Genomic DNA, 26,156 nt, shown 5'->3' with positions numbered 1-26,156 from the left:
CCCTTTCTGTAGAGTCAAACGAGACTTTCCATCTTTGGGTTTTTCTTCAAACTCTGAGACAGGTAAGATGGCAGGGTATCTGCCGTAATCGCTAATCAATACAGTTCAGAGCCGTCACCTAATATCCCCTCTCCCAGGTGCTGAGTCATATCTGGCTACGTGGGCAGACAACCGTGGCGTCGCTCTCCCCAGCCACTTCAAAACTTTAAAGAGTGGTTTGCTTTTAAGTAGACTACACAGAACCGTCTTCAAGCGAGAATTCACAAAATCTACATGTGGGTAATGCACTTATCTGTGACTGATAAAGGGCAGAGGTGTGGGTGTGTATATATTTATATATCATTTCAGCTGCTTCTCCATGATTTTGTGAAACCAATCAAACCAAACAGCTCACCAAAACTAGTTCAAAATCAAACCAAACAGCTCACCAAAACTAGTTCAAAGTTTTATTTATATAAAATTCATTAAGAACATAAAAGATTGCGTTTCTTAAAAAAAAAAAATCTGCAGTTATTTACAGCAGTATTGCACAAGTAAAGTGGCAATTACCCTGTCAAAATTCATCAGTGCAAACACAAGTAAGCCAGGGAAACCGCGATATAGATGCTACATACGCTGGGTCCTAGGAATGAAGTTAGTGATGGGGCAGGATACAGACAGATCAGTGCTGTTCATAAATGAGTACCTGATGAGTCACAGGACCTGGACATAAAAAGACAGGTTCTAAAGTCTGAAATTCCCAAATAAAAGTAGTCAAGGTACTTAGCAAGGAGGTTGAGGACGCTTCTTGCACACAATGCCTTTTGGAGCAGAACAGGAGTAACCCCAGCTGGTTTAGCGTCACGTGTGGGCACATCCCTGCACACACGTGTGCATGAAATGGACACACACAGGCACCAGGCTAAATCAGCAGGATGACAGAACCATCCACACGGAACCACTAGGAAGTCTCTCTAAAGCTTCCACCAGCTCTCACATCTTAACACCCAGTCCAGCGGGGCTCCCGACCTCTCTCGAAGGCGATGCAAAAGCAAAAGGAGGGCATCGACCTGAAGAAGCAGGCTGATCAAACGCAGGGACCAAATGGTTCCCGGCTGGGGGGCTGCACGATTAGCTCCTGAAGACAGCCAATTTAGTCCAGACCTCACAGCACAGGACGCCACACAGAGGGTGGGCAAAACTCAACGACTCACCAGTCGCCAAGAGGGGGTTAGTGGCATGAGGTGGTCCTGAGGTTGCTCTCCAAGCAGGAGCAACGCATCCCACCTGTGCCTTCACCCTGCCTGGCCCTCGCCCAGAACACTCTCAGGGCAGCACCTCCAGAAGGGGCACGCTTTATTTCTCTGAACGCTAGTTGTCAGGGATAAATTTTCAACAGGAAAATCCATCCCAAGTGCCCATAATACATTTTTTTTTTTTTAAAAAGATATGGCCTGGAGTTAATATAATTTGCCTCCACGAGAAACTAGCTATTTTGGAACAAAAAGAAAGTCACCGGGTATTTCCTGGATTAGAATTTTGTAGCCTGCCAGATTTACAGTCGAGATCTCACTGGAGTCTAAACACGAACTTCATCATAAGGACAGCAAGCCCCAAGAATTTAAACTCATTTGACCAGAAGTACCAGGAACCAAAGCTGGAGGGCCACCCTGGGAAGACCACATAGCCTGCAGACAGCTGACCAGTCACCACCTCAGAGCTAAAGCAATTAATGGGACAGCAAGGGGTGGGGTCCGGGAGGTCAACACTTCTCAGAACTTAAGACATTAAATAAGCAAGAAATAAATATACAATATTTCTACAAGTTACAGCATTATGAAACAGTAGGACACATTACACAGAAAAAGAATCTACAATATTTACAATCCTCAATTCTGAAAAAGTTTAGTAAAAACAGTGATTTTTACTCATTTAGGCTGTACAAAATTTTACAGGAAAAGTAAAGGAAACACAATTGCACAGAGACATTTGGCTCAGTTGATAAGTAAAATATGACTTCCTAATCTAATAAATAGTCAAAATATATACAACATCAAGAAGGGGAAACAGGAGAAGGTTGTATTTTGCCATATACATTTTCTTTCATCAGAAGGAATTTTTACCTGGTTTCTCCACAACCAAAAAAAAAGTTCTTCATGAACTCATTTCTAGGCAGGAGTCCAGATCATTTGACAAATCATTGATGAAGTTAATTTTGTGTGTGTTTATTGCATTTCTGTGATAAGTCACAGGACACTTTCTACCTCACGTGAGAAGAGGTGGTGAAGGCACAAAACCCGCATTACGTTTCCAAAAAGGGATCGTTATTTTTTTCTACAAAATATAAAAGAAATAAAATATACAAAGTAAAAGGTATACCCCAGGAGGTACACTTTCGCAGAGAGGCATCTCGATAAACAGACACGTACAGTACAGAGACATCCAGTCATCTCTCCGAAATCCTGGTGCAACATCCTGTTCTTTAATACTTCTACAATTCATAGAACCTCTTATTTCCTCACGAGCTGCTTCCACGGCCAGCCTGGAGGCCCGGAGGCCACCGAGCCAGAGGTAAACTTGCGCACGTGGCGAGCACACAGCCCTGCGACGCCAGCCGGGGCTGCGTCCTGCGCTTCCGGGGAGCCGCAGGATTGAAGAAACAGAGTAAAGTGCTCCAGTCAGAGAGACTGGCACATGAGTACGGAGGTCCTGGGTGAGAAGGGGCCCAGAACCAAATACCTCTTTGGTGTGTGTGTCCAGTAGGTCCCCGCTGCCATCCTACCACCACCCCACAGCCCTGTGGACTTGACGGCCCTACCGAGGGCTTCAAGACCCGTCAGGAACACAAGCTGACACTCGACACAGCTTTAAAAATATTCAAGACCCCAAGAAGATATTTGGGGAAAGGAACATTTTAAAAAAGGAATATTTGGAATCAAATATCTCTACCTAAAGGAAGAAGTATATTTGCAATATATATAATATATATTCATATAAAATTAGGAAGGTACAAATGAATGGATTTTTCCACTTAATTTAGTAACGTGAAAACACTGGTCCTCAATGGGCCAAATGCAAACACGATAGTTGCTGAAACGGTTGACTTGTTTGAAAAATCACATATTTCTTTTAAAAAGCCATTTAGTGATCTGAGGTTTCAACAACTGTAAGAGTTACAGGGTTCACAGAACAATCTCCATCCCCCGTCTCTCACTGAGCCCTACACTCTGTCTCCTTCTTGGGTCTCCCCAGTTGTTGAACTGCCTTTGAAATGACTGACCAACTCATGGGCTTCCCACTCGCTGCAATCTTCACAGGCAGGTGCGGAGGAAGAGGACTCCTCACAGAACCAGATGCAGGGAGGGTGCCTGCAAAGTCCAACTGTCCCAAGAGACACGGAGCAAGTAAACCAGCTGCCTGCCAGAAGGTTGAGGGACCATTTCAGACTTGTGCCCAATGGAGTTTTCTTACGGTCCTGCTGAAAGCTAAATCCTCAAGGGGACTTGAGAGGAGTCTGAACCAAGTGTCAGGCATCAAAGACCAGATAACTCTGAGTTGGAGGAAAGGCCAGGATGCCTGGGAAACAGCCGCTTCAAGCCCATTGCCTGTGCCAATTCCCACGAGGGCTCGCACACCTACAGCCGAACTTAGCTGCAAGTGGGTATGTTACCATCCAGGACCTTATGCTGAGAGTGCATCCTGTGACTATGGGACAGCCTGAACCCGGAGAAGTCAACAGCGTAAAGGGGCATAATACTCTGTTACTACTGCTATTACCTCTTTGAAACACTTCTAAATGACAAGCCCATCAAAAAGCAAGGAAAACCAACACCAAGATCTTCCCAGCGAGTAAGCTACCAACAGACAGACCAACTGAGCCATGGATGATATAGGCAGATAACAACTCACATTCTGACACAACCGCATTTTGACACACTGGACCAAATTTGTGCAGACCAGAGGAGCATCACAAAGAACATAAGGAAAAACACACAGAGTCTGGAATATTGCCACAGATGCAATTGAATTTAAGGAGGTAAGTATTTACAAGACAGGAGTGGCATACCAAAGCAGGTTGATAACAAACCCTTTGGCCCCTTTCATCAGTTCTGTTTCATAAGAACTTTTTTGGTATTAATAATAATGAAAAAATAGGTCAAAGAGGCAATGGCAGGGAAGGAAGGGGCCATATCATACCTCTCCCATTTAAAAATTCTGTACAGTAACCTCTAAAAATAAACTAAGGCAGCTTTATAAGTTAGCTGGCTCGGCTTCCACTGTAGAGTTTACATAATCCTCTGACAGTAGGCAATAGTTCTTAAATTTTTAGTACAAAACTCATTCACAAGTTGGTTAAAAAGTTTCCATTTCCTTTTTGAAAAACCTGTTCTTATTAAAGAAGGTGGGAAAAACCCACACTGCATGTAAACACCATTCTTGCATAAAATCCTGCTCCGAAGAACCATGATTTGTACATTTTTTCTTTTGGAAAAAAGAATCCTCCCTCATTTACATTCACAACAAACTTCCATTCGAAATTCTGCCATGTGGTGATGAAAAGCAAGGGCGAGTCCACGTGCAGCTCGGTGTCTTCGGGAACGTGGCGGCCGGCCTCTCCGCACGCCCTCTCTGGAAGAGAACTGCGGGCTGCACGGCAATGGCACCCAGGGGCTGTGGTGCGGGGGCCTGTCGGCTTCAACAAGTGAAATGTCTGCACACGTCTCGGCTCCGCACGGAACCCAGTGTCACTGCAGTCTCCACACCAGACGGACGATGTAACGTAACAGTCGTAAGATGATCATTTGGGGCTGGGCGTCAGCTGCTTGGTAATTATTCACAACAACCTGAAACAACAACAAGAAAGCTTCTTAGCTTCTCAGCCCTAATTTTTTTGGGGGTAAAGGGGGGTGGGGGATGCCCTTATTTAAGTGAACAACCAATCTCATCTTAACAGCTATGGAAGGCATCTCTCAAAGAGCATTGTGTCATCGAAGCAGCAATTCTTCCCTGAGACTGTGAAGGGAAGTCCTTCCCATTTCCCCTGCAAAGGAAGATATCACTACATAAAGAGCAGGCATACCAAATGATTTCCACCTTCTTAAAGAAAAACAAAGCAACGGAAAGAACGTTTGGAAAATTTAAAGAGAACCCCTGAATCTCAGCTTGCCCCTCTAAAAACCACATATTCATTTCACAGGCGGATGCTATCACTGGCCAGAACTGCCTTGATCAGGAAATACATCAACCACTGGAAAACGAATGTCCCACCACCTCCGTGCAGGTGCTGGAGAAAAGCCATCCCAGGTCACCAGAGTTGGTGTCCCATGAAAAGAGGCAGCAGTGGAGGGGACAGGAGAGAGGAAAGAATGAACTCGGTAGATAGATATGAAGTGACTATCTCACTACCAGATTATCGACATTCAGAGATGTTTCAGACTCCCCCAAGGATGAATTTCTGGTAGCTGTAATTTACTTGAGAAACCAGTGATTTGGGGTAATTTGCCCTAAGAAGCTAAATCAAGTGGAGCACTGATGCGCCTCGGCTGTTTGCGGGTGGCTCCACCGGATAAGCACTGTTGGCTCAGTGCTGTGCCCAGGGTCGCAGACATAGGCACAGTCAGCCCCTGTCCCCTGCCCCCTGCCCCCTGGTGTGGGGAGCAAAGAGCGATTAAAAATAAAAGAGGCCTCTTCATCAGTGACCATCACGTGTTATGACAAGCCGAGCAACTGTTCAAAGGAAATTGCCAGGTTATTTAAAAGTCTCAGAGATGCTCAGGTCTTCCGGGATGCCCACCCTCGAGTTCTGCAGGTGAGTACGTGCAAGGTATAAATTCAGAGCGGCCAAAGGTGGTAACAGAACACATCTGCCTCCACACCGGGAGCTATAGCCTGTTCCACCGTTCAGGTCTGAAACCACCCTGGCCATTGCCTTCAGGAGTAACCCACACCTGAGACTAGCTCTCTGCTCTGTCCAGAGCGCTCCACGAACCCCGCTCTTGTTCTGGCGGGGGAGGCTTCCCATGCACCGCCACGGAACCCCTGGCCACGAGTCAGGCTGAGAACAGCGTCCCCTCTCAGACCCAAACATGCCCACAGACACCAGCTGCGAGTACAGCTCCCCCCCGAGACTGTTTACACAAGCTCTCCAGCACTTGCTTGACAGAACGGGATTGCGATAAGGCCCCGGCATTTCCCTTTCTCCTTCCAGAACCAGACTGGAGGAAATCGGCTTTATGTAAGCGATTCCTGCAGAGGCACTCCGTAACCACAGTCTGTGATTTTTATCTGTTTTACACACAAGATTGCTTTGTTTTGATTTAACTTTCAAAATTACTTTGCTTCTTCTGTGTGAGAATAATTTAGGGGAAGGTTAATTTTAGTTTAGACTTATGTTAATAGGTTGAAAGAGGCTTATTCAAAATAAAACCACGACTTACTAAAATGAAGAAAGTGTATGCAGGGCTGGGCTAAGCAATCACTTCAACATGGGACATCTCACGCCAGCAGGGTGTCAATGCCGGCCTCAGCGTGACCAGAGAACGGGGTCAAAATGACACCAACAAGGAGACTGGGTCACGTTAGGGTCAGACCCCAACTGCTTACACTTAGCTCACTTTATACTCCAGAACTGACAACGTTTGAGAGGAGAAATCTTCCACCCATCCTTTGGGGACAGCAGGCAGACAAGGGTGGCTGTGACTGTTAGTAAGGAAAAGTCACATCACGAGAGATGTCTCCTCAAGTTTTCTGGAGTTCCACTTTCATCTCAAATGTAAAGGATCTGGACGTATTCAAAGAAAGCTGGGGAGTGGAGGGAGGAATGCAGGAATTTTCGCAAGAGGAACACCCAATCCCCTGACAACTGGGAAGATGCTGCAGCATCTCAGTGAGCAGGGACGCCAGGACGCCGGCCCTCTCAGACAGCACGCCTGACAACTTGGCACATGCTTTTAAGCCAGCCAACAATTGCTTTTGGACAACATTCAACAGAGGAAGCCGTTACCACTGATTCCGAGAGCCGTGCCAGCCCAGAAAACCCTTGACAGCTGGCACAGCCGGCTGAGGCTGCTGCTGGCTCAGAGGGTACAGCCCCCACCTCAGAAACAGCTGGAGGACGGGCAGCTCCTGTTTCCGGCAGACTCCCTGCCCTCTAACACCTGCAGCCATGCAAACTTGCTTGCTTATGGCAGTTATGGGAGCACGAAGTACAGGCCTGACGGCGCTAACGTGGGGCAGGTGGCACAGGAGCCGAGGCCAGGTGAGGATGCCCAACCAGGCCCCAGCCAGCAACGCTGTGCGGTCCACGTGGGCCCAGCCGGCACGAGATCTCAGGCTTCTGGCCTCCAGGGCGGCGAAGAAACACATTTCTGGCACTTAAGCCCTCCTGTCCGGGCTAGTCTGTTATGGCAGCCCCAGCAAACTAATACACCCTCTCATGCCTATCATTCTTGGTCCTTCATCCTTCAAGTGAAAAACAACTTAGACCAGAGTTGCGTTAATGCTGTTTTAGTCTAAGTCATAAAAATACTTTAGAAAGAGATATTACAGTGACTCATTTGAGTTACGAAGATTATTAAAAAAAACTGAATATGCTAAGTACAAACAATGTATGTATTACGGTTTCTTCTTTTGCTCACAAACACACACAAAATCACAGGTGCCTGAGCTGTAGGACCCCATCCTTCTGGTATTTTCATCTCCACAATCTGGATCAGGAACTGTATTAATTGGGGTAACTGACTTTCACGGCCACCCCCCGGGTCCAGAAGATGACTCCTTCAACTTTCAGCTTTGTGTCTCCCTCCAGGCAACAACCAACGGTCCGTGTTCTTCTCTGGGCGAGGAGCTCCTGTGGCCCCAAACCTGCCTGCACGCAGAGAGAGCCTGACTTTGAAGCATGTGTCGGCACCCACTAGGTCTCATGGGCAATGCCTGTGTCACCAGCACCGAGTGCAGAGCAGCAATGCCCAGCCCAGCCTAAGGGGCACCTATAGGTGCTGCCAGCACTGAGGATGGCCATAAGCAAGCACTCCGCTGGAACCAGGAGGTATGCACGCGCAGGTGCCCACCTCAGGGACCGAAGACTACACGCTCCAGCAAAATACCGGGCCTATGCCCAAATGGAGTCAAGACGGGAGGGTCCTTCCTGTTGAAAGAGAAATGTGATAGCACCTCCTTTTATGGAGCTTACACTCGGTGAGGGATAGGGCCATACAAATAAACAAGGTCATATGACAAGACGTAAATAAAATGACAGAGACAGAAGCATCTGCCAGAGAAGCGGAGATCCCGGGCAGGAAGCACAGAGCTATCCCCGTGCCGAGTCCCCAAGGAGGAAGAGTTCCTCGGAGCAAGAAAGGAGAAGGGCATCCCGGGAGAAGAGACCAACGTGAGTCAAGCAGGGAGGCTTGAAGGGCATGCACTGGAGAAGGGGCAGTCAGCTCAGTAAAAACCGTGTTCAGATGCAGCATAAGTATCTGATTTCTCATCATAAACCAGAATGAAAAACGATGCCAAATTCCAGGATCGTTCTCTTGAAGAATAGTGCCTTAGAGGTAGGAGGAGGGAGGATTAAGTTCTCCAAGTTTCCCTGGGACACACTTAGGCACTTTTCTTTGAAGATATGAAAAACAGCCCTGGAGACAGTCACAAGAGCAGTCAGCAGGGAATGCTTCCATCGTCCCTGTCCCCATGTGCCCACTCAACAGGGGCTCACCTGGGCGGCAGCTGGGGGAGTGGCTGGGCCAAGGGAACGCCCTAGAGCGGGGTCCACGCTGACCTGCAGCCAAGAAGACTGCGTGTGGTGGGGATGGGGCGCTCCAGACACGGGGCATGGGGATGCAGCTGGGGGCCAGGCCGCCCACCTCTGCAGCACCAAGAGGAGGAAGGATGACTGCACACAGCACCAGCCACCACCGAGGCTTCAGCACCAGGACCATCTTCAAGCTACATCCCAAGTAACATGTCCCAAGTTACAGTGGGACAATCAGCCAAGTATAGGGAATTTAACTACGTTTTAACGTCAAAACAATCACGGCAAAGCATGCTCTCTCGCCCAATCCAAGGAAGCAGGTGTGCGGAAAACAAAAGAGGCCTTGACCCCAGGCTGCCCTGGGGAACTGGTCAAGCTGACCACCACACATCTGCCCAGGGTAGCTTTAGATTTGGCTTTGCTCTCCCGCAGAGAGAGACGAGCCAGCCTTGGAAACACTGCCCAGGGACACACCAGGCCTTCAGACTTTGTGTGCCCTAGCTTGGGGATGAGAACAATCACCCACTGCCACCACACTGGCACACGCCTTTTCAGTCTTCATAACCCCAGAGCCCATGCAGCTCTCCTCGCCGTGTCCCAGATGAGGTCACAGACCAAGCGTGTAGAGCGAGAATCAAGAACCACCAAGTGACCCCAACAACTCTGCCCAGACTTCAGCACAGCACAGAGCACAAGCCCACTGACCTGTGCTCCAAGGGCAGGGCCAAACCCGTGGGGCCAAATGTCTCAGAATTACAACACACATACACTCGTCATAAGTCGAGGGGGCTTACTATAAAGAACACCCAGATGTTACAGTGCAGTAAAGACAAAAGTTGAAAGAGATCAGAAATGACATCAAGAAAGAGACTTATCCTGGGAACCAGGGCTGAGATTTGCTGCAACAGAGCCATGGTCTAGGTAAGAGTTTCCTGGCAGTCAAAGTAACAAGGTAAACATGACACTATCTTCATCACCATATCAATGAGAGCTCAATACCAAATTCTAAGAGACAAACCTAAGGGCAAGGTATACCTACAGAACTCTGAGACTCAGAGCAATGTTTTTCTTACAGAATTTCAACACTGAATGCCTAAGATGTCCTCAACTTTTTTAAAAAATAGATATATATTTAAGTGGGAACATGTTAAAGGAGACTGAATTCTAGACTGTGAGACCAGGAAGAACTCTGACCAAGAGGGAACCTCTGCTCCAGTTCGGGCAAATGAGGATGCAGTGCGTGTCTGGATGGTGTCTGCTCCCCCAGGGGCTGTCAAGGCATCTTCTGGGACAGTGCTGACAGGGTGGGGCAGGGCACAGACTGGCCCCAGTGATTCCGATGGAAGACCCCCTCTACCCATTCACAACCCATCAATCTAAACAATATTTTAAATGATAAATGAGTCAGACAAAGGTCAGAGGAAAAGGGCCCCATGTGATGGGCACAGTGTGGAGATCTCTATGAAGATCTGGTCTCTCTCCACGGTCAAACGGCAGCCCAGCTCGGATTTTCACGAGGGTTCGACATCCACTACTGTTTTCAGGTGTCAGACGATGCTGCTGCAGCGCTACCCCAAGACCAAATTCACTTTCTATTTATCACCAGGGCAACACGGGCATTTGCATAGCCTGTGCCTAACACGCTTTGATGTCAACACAGCTGTGGAAAGGGCGCCAGGGGAGCCCCTCTACCGGATGCGGTGCTCCCACACAAAAGCCAGGATCCAGCTCTCCCACGGTACTCGCCAAGCTCCCTGAGCTGAAGCTGACCCCCTATAGTGACAATGTATTCAAATGTCACAGAAAAACTTCACGTGTACGAATCCAACTTGCCTCCTACTTTTGATGTATCCTTTCAAAGAAACTATTCCAGTTAAGGCTTTTCATAGGACAAATAGCCAGTTTTCCAGTTACCCTCCAGTCGGGCCTGGCGTGCACTGGATTTTCTTCAGGCAGTACCACACACACTTCCTCCTGGTGGATCTCTAACTCACCAGCCCCCAGGTCCCACGTCGGCTAAAATGAAGAAGCCTCCACCACTACCTGTGAGGCGTGCTGCTGCACTATGGCCAACCACAGAGACGCCAGGGACGGTTCTCACCTCTCCCGAGTGAGGCACCCTTAGATGAAACATCAGCTTCAGAGCAAGAACACACTGTTCCGAAATGCCCCAGCTTCAGAAAAATGCTAATGAGACGTAACGCACTTTAACCACAACTCAAACTTTCTGCTTTGGTTCAGCTAGGAGAAGTCTAGCGGAGGATGATGCGAGAGGTTCATTATTTTTGTACCTCTGCAGAAGGGCCAAGCCTCGCCTCATGTGCATCTTCATTTCCTCCTCAAGAGATTAAAAAAAACCCCAGTGAGACCTCTCTGAAGTCCCCCTCCAGGCACCTGCACCTCCGAATGGTTAAGTGTTAATGGCCCACGGTGCCACAAAGGCAAGGCAGCCGTGCAGGTGTACCCACCTGCCATAGACTGACGGAGCACTCGCAGACGGTGTGAATAAACACAACCACATCCAGCGTGGTGCCCACCCAGCCATTTAAGCACACACCAGTGCCTCAATCTCAGCTCACATTTGCGTACACCCAGACAGACATGCGTCAGCAGGGTCAAACACACGACGTGTTTACCAAGCAGAGTGCTTAAAAGACAGACAGGGGAACAAAGGCACTAGCATCTCTCTTCCTGAACTCTGAAGACCAACTGGAAATGCTTCAATTATAGCTCAAAGTGAGAGAAAACAGAATGATGGTGACAAGGGATGACAGTATCTCCTAGCTCCATCACTAAATGTTCTCAAGTTCACAACACCCCTAAGAGACAGACTGAAAATGGGGATCCCAAAGCTTAATGGATAGAGGCAGGATTCCAGGTCTGACCCCGAAGTCCCCGCATGCGTCCGTGAGCTGGGTTCTCCTACAAGATCATGCTTCATCCTCCACAAGTCATGGAAAGCCCTCCTTCAGGAAACCTGCCATCCACAGTCGCCGTCTCCATCGAGATAATCACAACCACATGCTCTCTCAAAGGTCTCGGGGAAAGACAAAGTGCTGAAGTCATACATAGGATGACTCTTCTATCACACGGGCTCCAGCATCTCCGTCAGGGGGTCGCTGTTCTTGGGACATGGAGACGGTGTGGCATGAGAAAGGTGTGGAACACTCAAAACCAAAACACTCCACTGCCTCGTCCAACTCCAGGGAACACACTCACTACACCCCTGAAAACTCTATCACTAGTGAAGGGCAGGCACCACTTCATTTCTCTACTGCTATGAAAACTGTCATTCTGTAAACTTCCGTGAGTAACGTGTGCGGCAACTCACCATTTCAAGAGATAGGTCTAGTTGTAATTTAATATTTGATATGCAGATTTTTCATTATTCTTTTCTCAGACAGTAACAGAAAGCAGCCTATCTTATTAAACTCCAACATTCGATTAACGAAGGCCTCAAAAGAACGCTACCTGAGAACATGCATCTCCGGGTCTATGTTCAATTTTTGCTATTACAAAACAAGCTACAATTTAGACCTTTCCCTTGTGCATTATCTATAGAAGAATCTCATTTATAAAAGCAAGAATCAGATAGCACAGGGAATTTCACTTGTTAGGAAAGACAGCACATAAAGATTTCAAGTTCGTACACAGCATATGAAAATGCTAACATGTTGACACTTCAATTAAACTTCTGTTTCCATCAAAATCAGTCTGCAAGCCACCTTTCTTCTCTACTTTGGTTTGGTGCTATGCTGCGGTCCACATGCGGTTCAGTCCATTCATGCCTGCATATGCCTGGGACAGAACAGGAAGTAGGCAGCGTGAACAAAAGGTACACTGTGTCTTGTGATCCAACACTGAAAGGGTTTTCATCCACTTCTCGGCCCATCTAGAGTCTGTCGTAGCTTCATGTGATGCTGTCCACTACAGTCCACCACCAGGGCACGCCTGAGTCACTGTTAGCCACGAGCAGTCTACTTGCACACAGAGCGACTTAGGCTGGATAACCTGACTGCAAGGCAGGGAGGAGGCCACAGAAGGTAAATGATCTCAGTCTCGGTAGTGGGGAAGGGACGTTGTTTAGAAGATGGGCCTAATTACCACAAGAGCATGTGTTTTTATGTTCTGAAGGGTCTGGTACATCCTTCACAGCCTGGGACTACAGCCTCAGCCTATGGCCAAGAATCTCATCCAAGCAGACACTAGCCCCTGAGAGCTGGTGGTAAGCACACAGCAATCTCGCCTGCAGAGGACCATGGCCTACACTTGCTGCCACTCCCTCCAGCAGATAAACCCGCGACACACAATTTCTCAGTGGTGAAAGAAACCAGCAGAGGCTCTTAAAGAATAAAAGGAAACCTGGCTGGCTGTGTGGATGCACCCACCATGAAGAGGAGGCTTCCAGGTGCAGGCTGCTTAAACAGACAACATGGCACCCCTCATCTCCCTGCAAGCTACTCACCCTCTTCATAAAGCCCAAAACAGAGATTTAGCTTCTTTGAGGAATCCTCTTCCCTGCAGGCCTACTGACATCCCTGCGATGCCCAGCATTCACCGACAGCCCTCGTCCTCTCTCCTGGGAGTCTCACAGAGCTGGACCTGGACGCTCTAACAGTCAGGACACCGAGTGCGTGTAGATCATTTAGCAACAAATCCAAGAGCTCCATCACCTCTACAGTCCCTTGGGATTTGTCCCGCAACATGTTCTACCAAGGCACTTCAATGCTTAATGACGTGAAAACGCATCAGAGGGCTGCCACCGGCCAAGTCTGTGACAATTTGAGCAACAAAATAAGTATGAAGAGCAATGCATAATAACCCGTTGAATTAAACAGGGCCCCAGGAACTTAAGTTGATCCATGAAATAAACATACAGGGGAGAAAGAAAGCTCTTCCCCCATTACACATGCCTTCCTTCCATTACAAATGGAAAAATACTGACTTATAGTGAAGGACACCACCTCTGACCAGAGCCCCAGTAATGGGACAAATCGACATCCTGTGCCTCCCAATGCGACACACTGAGGAGGACACAACATCACACTGTTGGGACAACTGGTAAAGTCTGAATAAGGTCCACAGAAGACACAGCAGACATTGTTAATTTCCTGATTTTGACAATTACACTGGGGTGATGTAAGAGGATACTTTTACTCCTAGAAAATACACACTGACCTATTTAAGAGTAACAGAGTATCATGCCTGCAATCCATTCTCAAATAGCTCAGAAAACATGTACACAGAGTTAAAGAGTGAGAATGTTACAACAGATGTGGCAAAATGTTCACAGTAGGGAACTTGGGTGGCAGACTGAAGAAGGTTCTTGGTACCATTCTGTGACTTTTGTGTAAGTTTGAAATTATTTCAAAACAAAAAGTTACAAAAATACACGAAGACTTGGAGCAGTAAAACTCCTATCAGATACAGGGGAAGGGGCAGCCTGCCCGGCAGGGCCACTGGGGGCAATGACACCGAGTCACAGGAGAGAAAGGGAACATGCACCGGGACTTTGTGCTCACCTGTGCCTCTCTCACCTCCTCCTTCAAGGATTCAGACTCCACAGCTCCGTGTCATACGCTTCCCCACTGCCCTGAAGTGGACTGAACACATGACAACTACACGACAACTTCCTCTATTGCTCTAACTGAAAAAACGGGAAAATATCCTGTCAGGCTTCACAAGGCTCATGGCAATAAAAGACCAACACTTTAGAAAAGGTACTGTAATGGTATTAAGCAAATAAAGACACTAAGTATTTAAAATGCTAAAATCCGTCATAAAGCAGCACTCGCCAGGAGGTAACAACTCCCCCAGTGAAGACAGTACGTAATTTGAAGGCATTACTTTCCAAAAATGGCCTCCCATTTCCTCCCCAGATTCCTACCCCCAACACTCAACAATGGACCATCAGTGTGACTGCAGACAATGGACTGTTTTTATTCCAACAACTATTAAGACAGAGATCTGTGGCTTTAGGGGTCACTGTGTCACTATCCCGAGTTTCAGTCTGGTGTTTTGAACTGGCTATTTATAAAAATCTGGAGAATATATTTGCCTCTGTTTTAGAAAAATCAGGTTATAACCTACAGTCTGTCCCTACTCCTCCTCCTGGTATCCCACTCTACTGAGAAATCTAGAGTCTTTTAATTTATTAGCCCCTGCATTTTCACATTGGTTCACTTTCTGAGAGATACAAGATAAGGTTCACAATTGCAAAATACTGCAATGGGACTAACTTACATTTATTTACCAAAAGCATTGAGAATAGGTTACATCTCATTTGAAAAAACAGATATGACCCTCTTAAACACTTAACTGTGAAATAACATTGGGAGGCGAGGAGGGGAAGGGAGGATATGAACCTGTTAGATGCTACTATCTCACCGTCAATGGAGGGGGGCAAGGTACTGAAAACAACCCAATGGTCCATGTCTCATTTACACGTGAGACTAAGCTGTTCACCACCTCGACAGCCTATGTGAGGCTGTGCTCCACCCCCCATGCCACCCTTAGCTCATGTCTTGTCACTGACCACACAAGGCCACCATGAAGGTGTATCAACCAGACTCATCTGGGCCGGCTCAGGGGAAAGCTTTGAAGAGTTGTTGATACTTCACGTAAGTTAAAGACAAACTTTTCCAAAATATCCTTAAACACATCCAGCTCTGTGGCCAAAGGCTCTGATCCAATCCCAGAGAACAGAGCTGTGCTGATTTATCTTGGTGTCCAGAGCTTCCGGACTCTGAAGGCACGAGGGCCCAACTGCCGCCTCTCTCTGGGGGAGCCCCAACCAAGTCAGATCTGGCCCCAAGGACATCTAACCCCCTTCAAGCCGGGGAAAGGAGGCAGACCCAGTATCCCGGTCAGTTCCTTGTTGAGGGTCACCCTGAGAGGCTGCCGTGCCCATCAGAAGCGATCTTCTCCTGCTGGATTATGGACACAATCCCAGAATCAGGGCTCAGATGTGTTCACCCTACCCTCTTGAAGGGACGTGTCCTCCCCACCTCAGCATGAGGATCAACATCCTGAACGTACAGGGGCCCTGTTTCTCATCAGTATCTCCTAGTCCAGCAGGAGAGCCAAGTCCAGCCACACAGAATAACCCCGAAATCCCTTCAGAAAAACCAAGGCAGAGGAATTGGGGGGAACAGTAACTTCAGTGGCAAATTACAAAAACCAACCTTGCAAAGACAATCACCATTTCAGATCTAGGCTGAGAAGGAATTTATGTTCCCTGAACTGGTTCATGTCAGGTGTAGGATGCCAGGCATTCTGCCAGCTAAAGACAGTATCATAAGAAATTCCTAAGGCCATTCATCAATGTGACATTTCCCATTCAATGACAGAATCATACTATAGCACATTTCCCATCAAACAGACTCATACACACCCCATAGGAAGGTATAAAGAGGATCTAGTGTGAGTTTCCTGAAAGTCCTTAACCCCTTTATGGAGATTCTATACTGAAGGAATGAAAGACCCCCTTGTGATGGGAAAAACGTCTCCATGTGTGTTGAAAAAAGCTTGAAAGGCATTGAATATAGACAGGAAAACAAGAATGACTGAAAGCAATTAACAGGTAATGTCCATTTACTTAGCAACAGCTAGGAAAAAAGAGACTAACATTAAAAGAATAAAACATTAAAAGGATAGAAATACTGGAGTGTCCTAAGCATGACCTCCCTCCAGGAGAAGAAAAAGATTAAAAAAAAAGTCTTTAAGATGTACTTATATGAAACAATAATGTTCAGAAAAGCCAGAGGAGAAATGACACAATAAGAAAGAATTTTATTTTCTACAAAATCAGATTTAAGTGTCTTCCTTTTGGAAAATCAACAGAGTATCTTCATACACAATGTTTGAAAAAATGTGAACAAGCCAAAACTACATCACACCTTTGCTAGTGCACCCCTTACAGCAGGTGGTCACACAGGCTCAAGACAGCCCTGACTCCAGAGGTAAAGGCTACATACTTTCACATGTCTGCCATGCAAAAGGTGTCCAGACGGTAACATATATTGCCACCAGGCAAAACAGACAGACAAAAAATACACTTAAAAAAGCTATAGGGCAAGATTTCTGTTTTTTAAAAATCAATGGCACACCTCAAAATTTAAGTGGCAGTCAATTTGGAGTGCGAGTTTTTACACCCTAAATCACACAGTATTAATTAATGGCCTCCGAATACATTTCAATAGATGAACGTCCACGGACAGCAATGGGGGCTGAATCAACGGCTGTCCTGCTCTGACTCAAGTCGCCGGCCACATAGCAGGGGAGTCTTTTACACGTGTGCTGGCGTTGTGCCCTTTGGTTGAGTGAAGAGGGAAATTTAAAAACATCTTTAACTTTGACCCAAACTGCCTAAGAGGAGTGCAGAAATACCCTATATGGACGGAAAACTACATTAATATTTATATCGGTCTATTTCGAAGCATTTATATAAATAATCCCTTTTTTAGCATGGAGGTTTCAAGGTCTGTGCTCATAAAATCCCTTTGCCACCTCGTACTGTATTCTATTTAATTAGCATCACTTAAATTCAGCCATAAAAGAAGTGGAAAATGGGAAAGGAGAAACAATGGTAGGTCACACATAGGTAATACCTCTCATTTCCATAATTAGCACAGAATTATCACTAGTGACTTTTTTTTAAATATGGTGGGGACGGGGAGGGTGTGAGGAGAAAAAGGAGTAAAGAAAACATCATTACCCTCCTTGGGTAATATGCATTAAACTCGTCTCCAATACGCCGCAGCTCCTGCGCAATCCATATCTCCGGGCGCATATCTGCAGGAACAGCCTGAGACTGCCTCATCGAAGCTGCAACAGAACAAAACAAAAATCACGTTGTGGATCATTTAGAAAGTTCCAAAGTTAAGTCTCTAGGAGCAAGCCCATCTCACACATGCCGCCATGTTTTTGGAAGCTCACTAACTTCAAGAACTACAAAAATGCATTAAAGATCATAGTGGTACGATCTGCTGCATAACTTTGGTTAAGGAATAAAGGACCTAGAATAATTTCCTTTTTCAAAACTGGACATTCAGAATTGCACAACTGAAAAACATCCTGGCCAATTAATGACATACTTCCATTTGAAGATGGCAAACTAATACAAAAATGGTATCATAAATAGCACCAAAGAAATACACCGAAACACATGAGAACACAAAAATTTTCGGTTGTCAGTCAAATAACTATTTTGATCTTAATACAAGGTAAAATTCCTAGAAAAATTTCAAACACCACATAGGAATATGAGATGAAATGGTTGTCTTATTCAAAGCAAAATAAATGAAAGCCCGAGAATCAACAGGCTACCTGCACGAGTGCGTGTCTGTGGAAGCAGCTACAGGGATACCTCGAGGCTTCACAGTGCTACCACGGGGCCAAATTATAGCATAACTGCATGTTTTGTTTCAATATTAATGCAGCCAATAAAGATGGATTCAAGTCTGCAAAACCACACGGGGAGAGGAAACGTTTCGGGTGGCAGAGCAAAGACATTTTTGAAAAGAGAAAAAAGAGGGAGGTTAGCCCTTTCATTAAGCTGTCAGTAACATTCACACCCAGAACATTCACTCGTATGTTAATGAAACCACTAAAAGCCAGGTGACAGGCAAAAATGAAGGGCAACAAAAATGTGAGCTGTCACATCCGAAGACCCCATCAGGCATCAGGACGGTATTCTCCACGTGCCACAAGAAAAAGTGTTTTCCAGACTCAGAGAACAGTTCAGCAAGACGTACACGAAAAGAGAGAAGATTCTTGGATTTCAACTGATACATGCAACTTACGTTAATTTATTGTTAAAATGGGCACCCTGTACTCGCAATTAAACACACGTGTTATGTTTTAACCACGGCCAAGTATTTAAGAAGCTATGATAATCAGATTCCAAAGTAACATGAACATAGCTTCCTGTTTTGTATTTTGTATTTTATTTATCACTATAAATAAAACTGTTGATTCATGGCTCTATAAAAGCACTTAAAAGTGAACTCTATAAAGAGTTTTTACCAAGTCTTCTTAAAACTCTTGCCCCTTCTTCTCTGTCCCCCAGCCCCCACTCAAGTGAATTCAACAATGACCTCACAAAGACTGAGTGTCTGAGAGGCAGGGCATCATGTACGCGCGCGCGCGTGCGTGCGTGCGTGCGTGCGTGTGTGTGTGTGTGTGTACTGAGGGGGGCGTGAACAAAGAAGAGCCGACATGGGTCCTCGCCAGAATTGTCTGCACTCTGAATGAGCCCCAGCGAAACTGCTAAAGGAAGCTCTGGTGGAGAATACAAAGGCTGAGGATGGGGAAACTTTTAGGATCATCCAGGCACCTCCCCTGAATACATACACATCCAATCACATAAAGATTACTTTGGCTGTACCTCTGTCACACAAATACTTCTATCATTACTCTGTAAAAGTCTATCAAAATTAAAGTTTAAATGACTAAACTGGCAGAAAATAACATTTCAGGGTAGATGTGATGTCAGGCGATGATGCAGTAGTTCACTTCCTTTTCCTGGGTTTACAGCTCTTTAAGGATTTACTCTATGACAGGTATCAAATCATTACCATTCTTTTTATGCTATCAGCAATCAAGCGTTCCTTCAGAAGCTGTTAAAAAGTTAACTGACCCTTGAGGGAAAGGAAAGTATCTTTGTTTAGAATGCCTACCCCGCATCAGAACCTACAGAGTGTTTCATCCTCCTAATAACAGTTCTGCAAGGAGACACACCTGCCCATATATACAGGTGACCAGCCTAGCAAGCAGGACACCACGTGGCCGCTTAGACCCACCATCACCCACCTGTCTGGGGCTTCAGAGCCCTGCTCATTTCTCATTACATATGGCTCTCTCTGAGAGTACTATGCTTTCAATCCTAGAGTCAGAAATGAAGAAAATGACAATTATCCAAAGAAAACCTGAAATACAGACTGTTTTTCATAAAGATGGTGGAGTGGTCAAAACTGCTGGCAAGTTATCTGATGTTTAATAAATCAAGATATTCACTAATTTACCCACGTGCCAGCCGTTGTTCCAGGAGGTGTTCTGGGCACATCAACCAAAGAGGCCAAGCCCTGCTCCCACAGAGCTGACGTTCTTGTGGATTACATTTCAACTAAATGATAAGCTTCTTCTGGGCAAGGATACTTTTAAGTATATTTTATAGTTCTTATCACACGAAACAAAAATAACTCCCGTGCTTAATTTCCCCCAACCTGTAGATGAAACCTACTGAATTCTATTTAACACCCTTACTTATGTGTGGTTTAGAAGGTTCTACCTGGCTCATGCTCGGGCTGGCAGCCAGAAGCACCATGGCAGGTGCCAGTCCGTGTCAGCAGTCAGCTTACCAAAACCAGCACTTAGTGAACGTGCCAACCTAGCCAGAGCTAAGGAAACACGGAAGCTTGGTGGCCAAATCCAACTTAGTCACCTCTGAGATAAATGCCTTTTTGGGGAAGGCGGTGAAGGAGATAAGCAGACATTTCTTCCACAGGAAAGAAAAGTTCAGTAGCTTAAATAAATGCATAGATATAAACATATCCAGGAGGTGTGGCAGGGTGTGTCTGTGGGGGCCCAGGAGGCTGCACGCTTACAAGCTCCCTGAGCAACTCTGGTGCAGACGGCCCACAGACCAGACCCTGAGAAATACCGAGCAGAGAGTAAGAAACTCTGGAGACCAGATGTGTGTCTTCAGAGAACAGTCAAGAGTTAGGAGAGTTGTCGTAACCCAAGAGAATAGACTAGACCAGGCTTAGCAGATACTAACTGGCAATGACAAGAGGCCAATAAGAGAGCTGTCAACTGTACGTAGGTGTTTTTTTAAAGTTGCTATAGAATAGTAATATACAATATAAATGAACTTTTGCAAAGGAGACTGATGGGTCTGGGCTACTCTAACACAGCATCGATCGCGGTTTTGCTTTTACAGAACAGGAGGTTTTTTTGAGAGGCAAATACTATTCTTCTTCTTTGAATCTGTAAACCTAAAATTAATGACCAGTATTCATCTTGTAATAAAACTTAAAATGTACACAGAATACACAGTTATAAAGTAAGATTATAAGACAAAAATTCCATCTTGAATATTTTAAAAGGCACTCTCTTCCTATATTTAAAAAGGATAGTCTTTATTTCAGTTAATGCAATACATTTTTCAACATAAATCTGAAAGATTATTTCTGAAGTGACAAAATATCTTCTCTTTTGGGGGAAGCTTCTTCTTAACTTCACCACTAGTTTAATCTTAGTGACTATCATATTGGTCTCCTATCACATGAGAACCCACCAGAACAAAAGAATGGGGTCTGGTTGACTCTAGAGAATTAGCCCCTCAGCCCACAGTGGTGGTGCTGGTCAGAGCCAGAATTAAGTTTGCTTAATTGTGCCCCACTGTCACCCAGAGCACGGGCCACCACAAAGGTGAAGGGATGTACGGTACGGTCTTCCAAAGGTGCACCTGGAGCCGGTGAGCTCGGGGGCGGGAGGCACTTGAAAAACACACCCTTACTCTCGTATATTCAGATTTAGAGACTCGACCCGACTACTCCCATTCTAATAATACAGTCCACCTATCGAAAAGATAGCTCTCGTTTACATTCTAGTCTACAAGAAAGGTATCAAGCATAAACACCTTATTATGCTATTTGCAATGTGCCTGACTACCTTAAATGTTGATACCTGATCAATAAAATGGGTCTTTACGTGAAACAAAAGCTCTTATTGCTATGTAAGAAGATCAAGTTTTTAACTTATAAGGCAATTTTACACAAACACAAAAAATTCTGGTGAGGTGTATTTCTGCCCACTGAAAACGCAGTTTCAGCATTTAAGTAAGCATTTCACTCCATAAACCTGGCACTAAAGCTCTAACAAAAAAAAAGAAAAAAAAAAGCACGATGAAATATAAACTGCTGTTAATGCAAAGCTACTCCAAAGCTGTAATCTGAAGTCCACCCAGGGCCAGCCCCAATCAGCAGGCACCAGACTGAGCAGAGGAACTTGCCAGGTCCAGGTTTTCTAACCAAAGCCACTAATCAAAACTTACAACGCAACTGTGTCAGACACAGGCCGTTTCATCAAAAGTGTGATATGCTAAAGTTGAATTTTTATCAAAATTCTCACAAATAATTTCTTGAAATCCAGAATTTATTGGTCATATTATTTCCAATAGAAAAAATACCATAAGGTATAATTAACCCATTTTTCTAGACCAGTGGGGGGTGGTGGTGGAAAGGAGGGCATTTTGTAACGCCAAAGAACTTTAAGTTACTAAAAGGTGTGCGTTTTTTAGTTAACAGACTGTTCTGGTTCAGCGACAGAATATTTTCCAACCCATATGGTAATTTCAAACCTTAAAAGCTCAGCAATTGAAAAAATTAATATCGTGGTTAAGTGGCTGATAGTGAAATCAGGCTGGGGCTTTTGGAAAGGGCTTTCTGTTGCACCGCCAGCTAGGGTGGGAAAATAAAAAAAATGAGATCGTCAATTCATAATGAGCTCAACATCAGTCAAGCCAAACCTTCTGATTTTTCCTGAACGCCCAACCGCTTCTACCCCACTGATACCAACAACAAGTGTTCAAAGGAACCGAGATCACGTCGTGACATTCAATGCCACTCTTTCTACCCCCCGCTACCTCGCCCTGTGAGGGTGCTGTGAAATGCCATCTATGGGGCCCGCGTGCGTGCATGCCGGGGGGTGTCGTGTCATACACACACACTCACACCACTGCAATCTCATTCTGAGGGACGGGACTGGTGCAGCTCTCACTTTGAGGGGCAGCCACTGTTTTAGCTCCCATCACGTCACTACTGGAGTTTGGAGCACGGAACGAGAAACCAAATTAGAATTTACGGAAACACTTCACTCTACACTGTTGTCAGACGTTCAGCAATCTACAAACACTTGGGCAGAATCAAGATTAGATTTTAAAGTCATCAGCATGAATCAGTATTCAACTCAGAGCTGAGAAAGGATTTCTCGGTCCCCGAAGAAACACAGGATATGTGACTTTGAAGAATTGACTCTTTTTATTTTAAACACACGACAGAACATACTTAGGCAAAGAAGTGCACATTTTGCCTGGCACTTACCAGGGACTGTGGGGCCCTTCTTCCTGACATCTCAGGGTTTTCCATCTTTATTCCCTGAAGAGAGTCTGATTTAACCAAAAGCCAAAAGGGGCCCTCTAAAGGACCATTTCTTTGTAGGCTTTGAAACCAGTGCTAAACTAATTCCAAAAGAAATACTCCAAAAATGTGTAGGGAAAGCACTGCCTTTGCAGGTGGCTCAGCATTCATTTGGAGAAATAAAAATTCTAGAATGTTTATTCAACCCAGTAGTCTCCTTACTTAAGCGAATATTTTCAGAAATATCTTTACCAATTCCAGTAACCAGAGTGATCCACAGCTTACAGGAGGAAGAAGGAAGCAACCAGCCAGCCCGCTAAGGTTTCCTCAGGAACCCCACCTGAGTGATCAGGCTATCTCACCTGCTCCAGAATTCCCAGTTGCCACAGGGGAAGGAGGTCTGCCGCTATCACAGTTAAGCTGTACTGCAGTAAATGCTATCAGGATCACCTTCAGAAACGCTGACGGTTCTCAGAAATCAATGAGCCAGAACCCAATTTCACATGCACACACCCACACACACGCCTGCACGTACATGCACCCCGCCCTCTGGGTCTATTTCTCACTTGCATCATTTTATTTTTTGATAAATCCTCTATCAAGTCCACCGAGCCACTGGATGAAAATGAAAGCGATTAGAAATAAAATAAAGTGGTAGGAGTTAGCATTAGTACTCATAACATTCCTAAATCTGTTTTTCCCTGGTACATATTTGTGTCAAGCCTGGGCAGCCGCATGAATTCAAAACAATGCTTTACAAACAGCTGCTAGGATAAAATACCACAAATAATGAAGTTGATGTGATGGAGCCAGTGTTTTTATACTGACTCTTTCGACGCCTGCTGCCCATTGCTTTCATGTGGCCATGGGTAACAAAGTCAAAATGAGCTGCTTTCATCAATTTCCAGTCTGACCATTTGGAAACTGCCAGTAAACCAAGGCTGTGAAGTTGGACAAAAGTCTGGAAACTGACATTCATGATATTTTCCTCTCTCACCATTATCGTTTCTTACAATAAAATACTAATCTAAAGGCATTAAGATTAACGTGCTATGCTTTTTTACTCATTTACTATTCAACGTCAAAAGCCCTCGTCATCCATTTCACCTGATCTGTCCCCACAACACATATTTACTAGAAGCCAGTGACATGCCAGGAGCAAACCAGACCCCGAGTTGTTACGTCTACGTCCAAGGACATACCCAGCTAACTCGTGGCCACAGCAGAAGCCTGCATCTTACACCAGGTGGGAGACGTGCACAGGAGCCTTCTGCAACATGAGGCGCAGTTGCCTGGCCTGCGTGCCCACTTCCCAGACAGGTGCACACTTTCTCCTAAGGCACTACAGTCCTCATTAAAGGGCACTCAGTGCTACAAAGTTCCTCCTCATAGGGAACTGAAGTGTTCCCTTTAACCCCAGCTCCAATCTTGCTTCTGTCCCCTGGGGCTATAAAGACAATCTGTAATCCTTCTCAATCATGTATCCCTCTTTTTAATCAACGAAGCTGCCATTACACGCCCCAGACCAGGTCCTGAACCAGTTCCTCCCATGTGCCTTTTATGATGAAGACGTCCCCTGGGAAGACCCTCCACCATCCTGGTCCCCTCCAGCACGCTCCAGAAATGTGCTGCTCTGAATAGTTCATGGTGGGGGTCTGCACTGGGTCCGGCCAGGGGCAGGACACAGCACACTACTCTGCTCCGCACTTTCCCTCCACTGATCCCAGCCCCAGTAGGTCTCTAGGATGGCCGCACCTCCACTTCTACAGTCTTAGATTCCTTTCAGAGGAATACAGAGGATTTGACTGTGCCATCTTATTCTGAAAAGCAAAAATACCCTGAAAATTAAGTACAGTCAGATGAAGACCAACTTGCTTTAAGAAAGAGACATAAGCCCCAGACCCCTTCTACTGACAGTGTAGGCAATTTCCTATTCAGACAATTTCACCATTTACTCCATCAAAACTGTAAAACAGAAATGCTTTTTAGAGAACTTTTAAAATTAAATATACAACTCTACACATTAATTCAGTTAAGACCATTCCTTAGAAGTAAAGTGTTAAAAAATTTGAAGTTACTGGCTTTCAGTAACTGTTATGTTGTTTCTAGCCAAAAATCAGATCTTGGGGAGGAAATGAGAATTAAAATATAAAAATTTCTGCCTACAGAGTTAAAGTGTGGTTTCCTCTATGAAATTTAACACTGGCAGGAAATAGGTGACGAAAATCTCTTCTAAATTCACATTAAGGTCTTAACTATTACTGTATTTCATCTTAACAATAGTGAAGACCAAGGCATGGGACAAAAACAGAATCCTAAAAAGCTACATCTTAAATAGTTTTAAAGTTAAAACACATAAAAGTCTATCCATTTTACTTATGCAGTTGAAATGTATAACGGTTTCACATAAAGTGAAGCACTGATCTGTTAACACAGACACATGGTGAGCGATAACACACCAGAAGGAGGAGGCATAATAAAAGCTTCCCACTTAAATTCACAAAAGGCAGCTGTCTCTTTTCACCCCACACGGCATAAAAAGAGAAACAAACTTTACACCTCAATTCCAGACATTATTTTGGATAATCAAAAATGTAACTGTTGTGTTTAGACATTCAGTGGTTTAAATATTTGTCCTCAAAACATAACGTCTGTCACAGTTGGGCTGACTCCTCTCCCTAGAAAACCCACAAAGCTTGTGCGTCTCGACCGACTATGTTCATGCTGAAAAGCGGGTATCCCACCTCTAAGTGACACGAGCCCCACAGCCTTTTGTAGGAAAAATAATAAAAAGAAATGTTACGAGAATTAAACACTGCAAAAGAAATAAGAAAACTGGAAGGCAAAGCTAGCAGAGCATCAGAGCAGTACAGTGAACAGTCAACGGGAAGACAGTTAGCTCAGTTCCTTCATCCACTGACCAGCCTGGACTAACGGTTCAAGCCACCACCTAACCTTCACACAGTTCGGCAATTCCAGGGGAGGATTCTAGGCCTAGCCTGCAAGCCAGAAAAATCCCATGCGCCACGTCCTCCCACACAGGAAAGGACTGGAGACTAGAGTCACCATTAGCGTAAGTTCAAGTGTAAGATGTGTAGGATTCTGCGCTGAAAGACTGTCAGGTCTGGTGGTTTGGAAGGTCTTTTATCTGTTCAGGGTCACACGCTCTCCCCCTCCTCCCAGGACAGACAGTGTATCCCTCCCTTATCCCTCCAGGGTAGACATGGCTGCTGGCCCAGCTCTGATTCCTAGTGGGTTCATAAACTGGGCGAAATGGCTTGGCT

The 26,156-nt window shown here is 45.5% G+C and overlaps 1 protein-coding gene across 4 annotated transcripts in view; it reads right to left on the bottom strand.

Moving 5' to 3' along the window:
• Window positions 1-432: 432 nt before the first annotated feature.
• BCL2L11 (BCL2 like 11) overlaps window positions 433-26,156 on the bottom strand; it is a 44,942-nt gene continuing 19,218 nt past the window's right edge. For 3 of the 4 annotated variants that reach the window (XM_058534594.1, XM_058534596.1, XM_058534593.1), the window contains 2 exons: window positions 17,448-17,557; window positions 433-4,823 (listed from right to left, as the gene is read on the bottom strand). In XM_058534594.1, coding sequence (XP_058390577.1) covers window positions 4,725-4,823; window positions 17,448-17,557 — 209 coding nt within the window. In that variant the 3' untranslated portion in view covers window positions 433-4,724. Of the gene's footprint in view, window positions 4,824-14,253; window positions 14,379-17,447; window positions 17,558-26,156 lie in introns of all 4 variants that reach the window. The other variant, XR_009217265.1, reaches the window with a different exon arrangement.

Source organism: Diceros bicornis, chromosome 40 (assembly GCF_020826845.1).
Source record: "Diceros bicornis minor isolate mBicDic1 chromosome 40, mDicBic1.mat.cur, whole genome shotgun sequence".
Taxonomy (NCBI): Eukaryota; Metazoa; Chordata; class Mammalia; order Perissodactyla; family Rhinocerotidae; genus Diceros; species Diceros bicornis.
The sequence above is the reverse complement of the archived record's forward strand: the minus strand, read 5'-3'. Positions and strand labels throughout refer to the sequence as shown.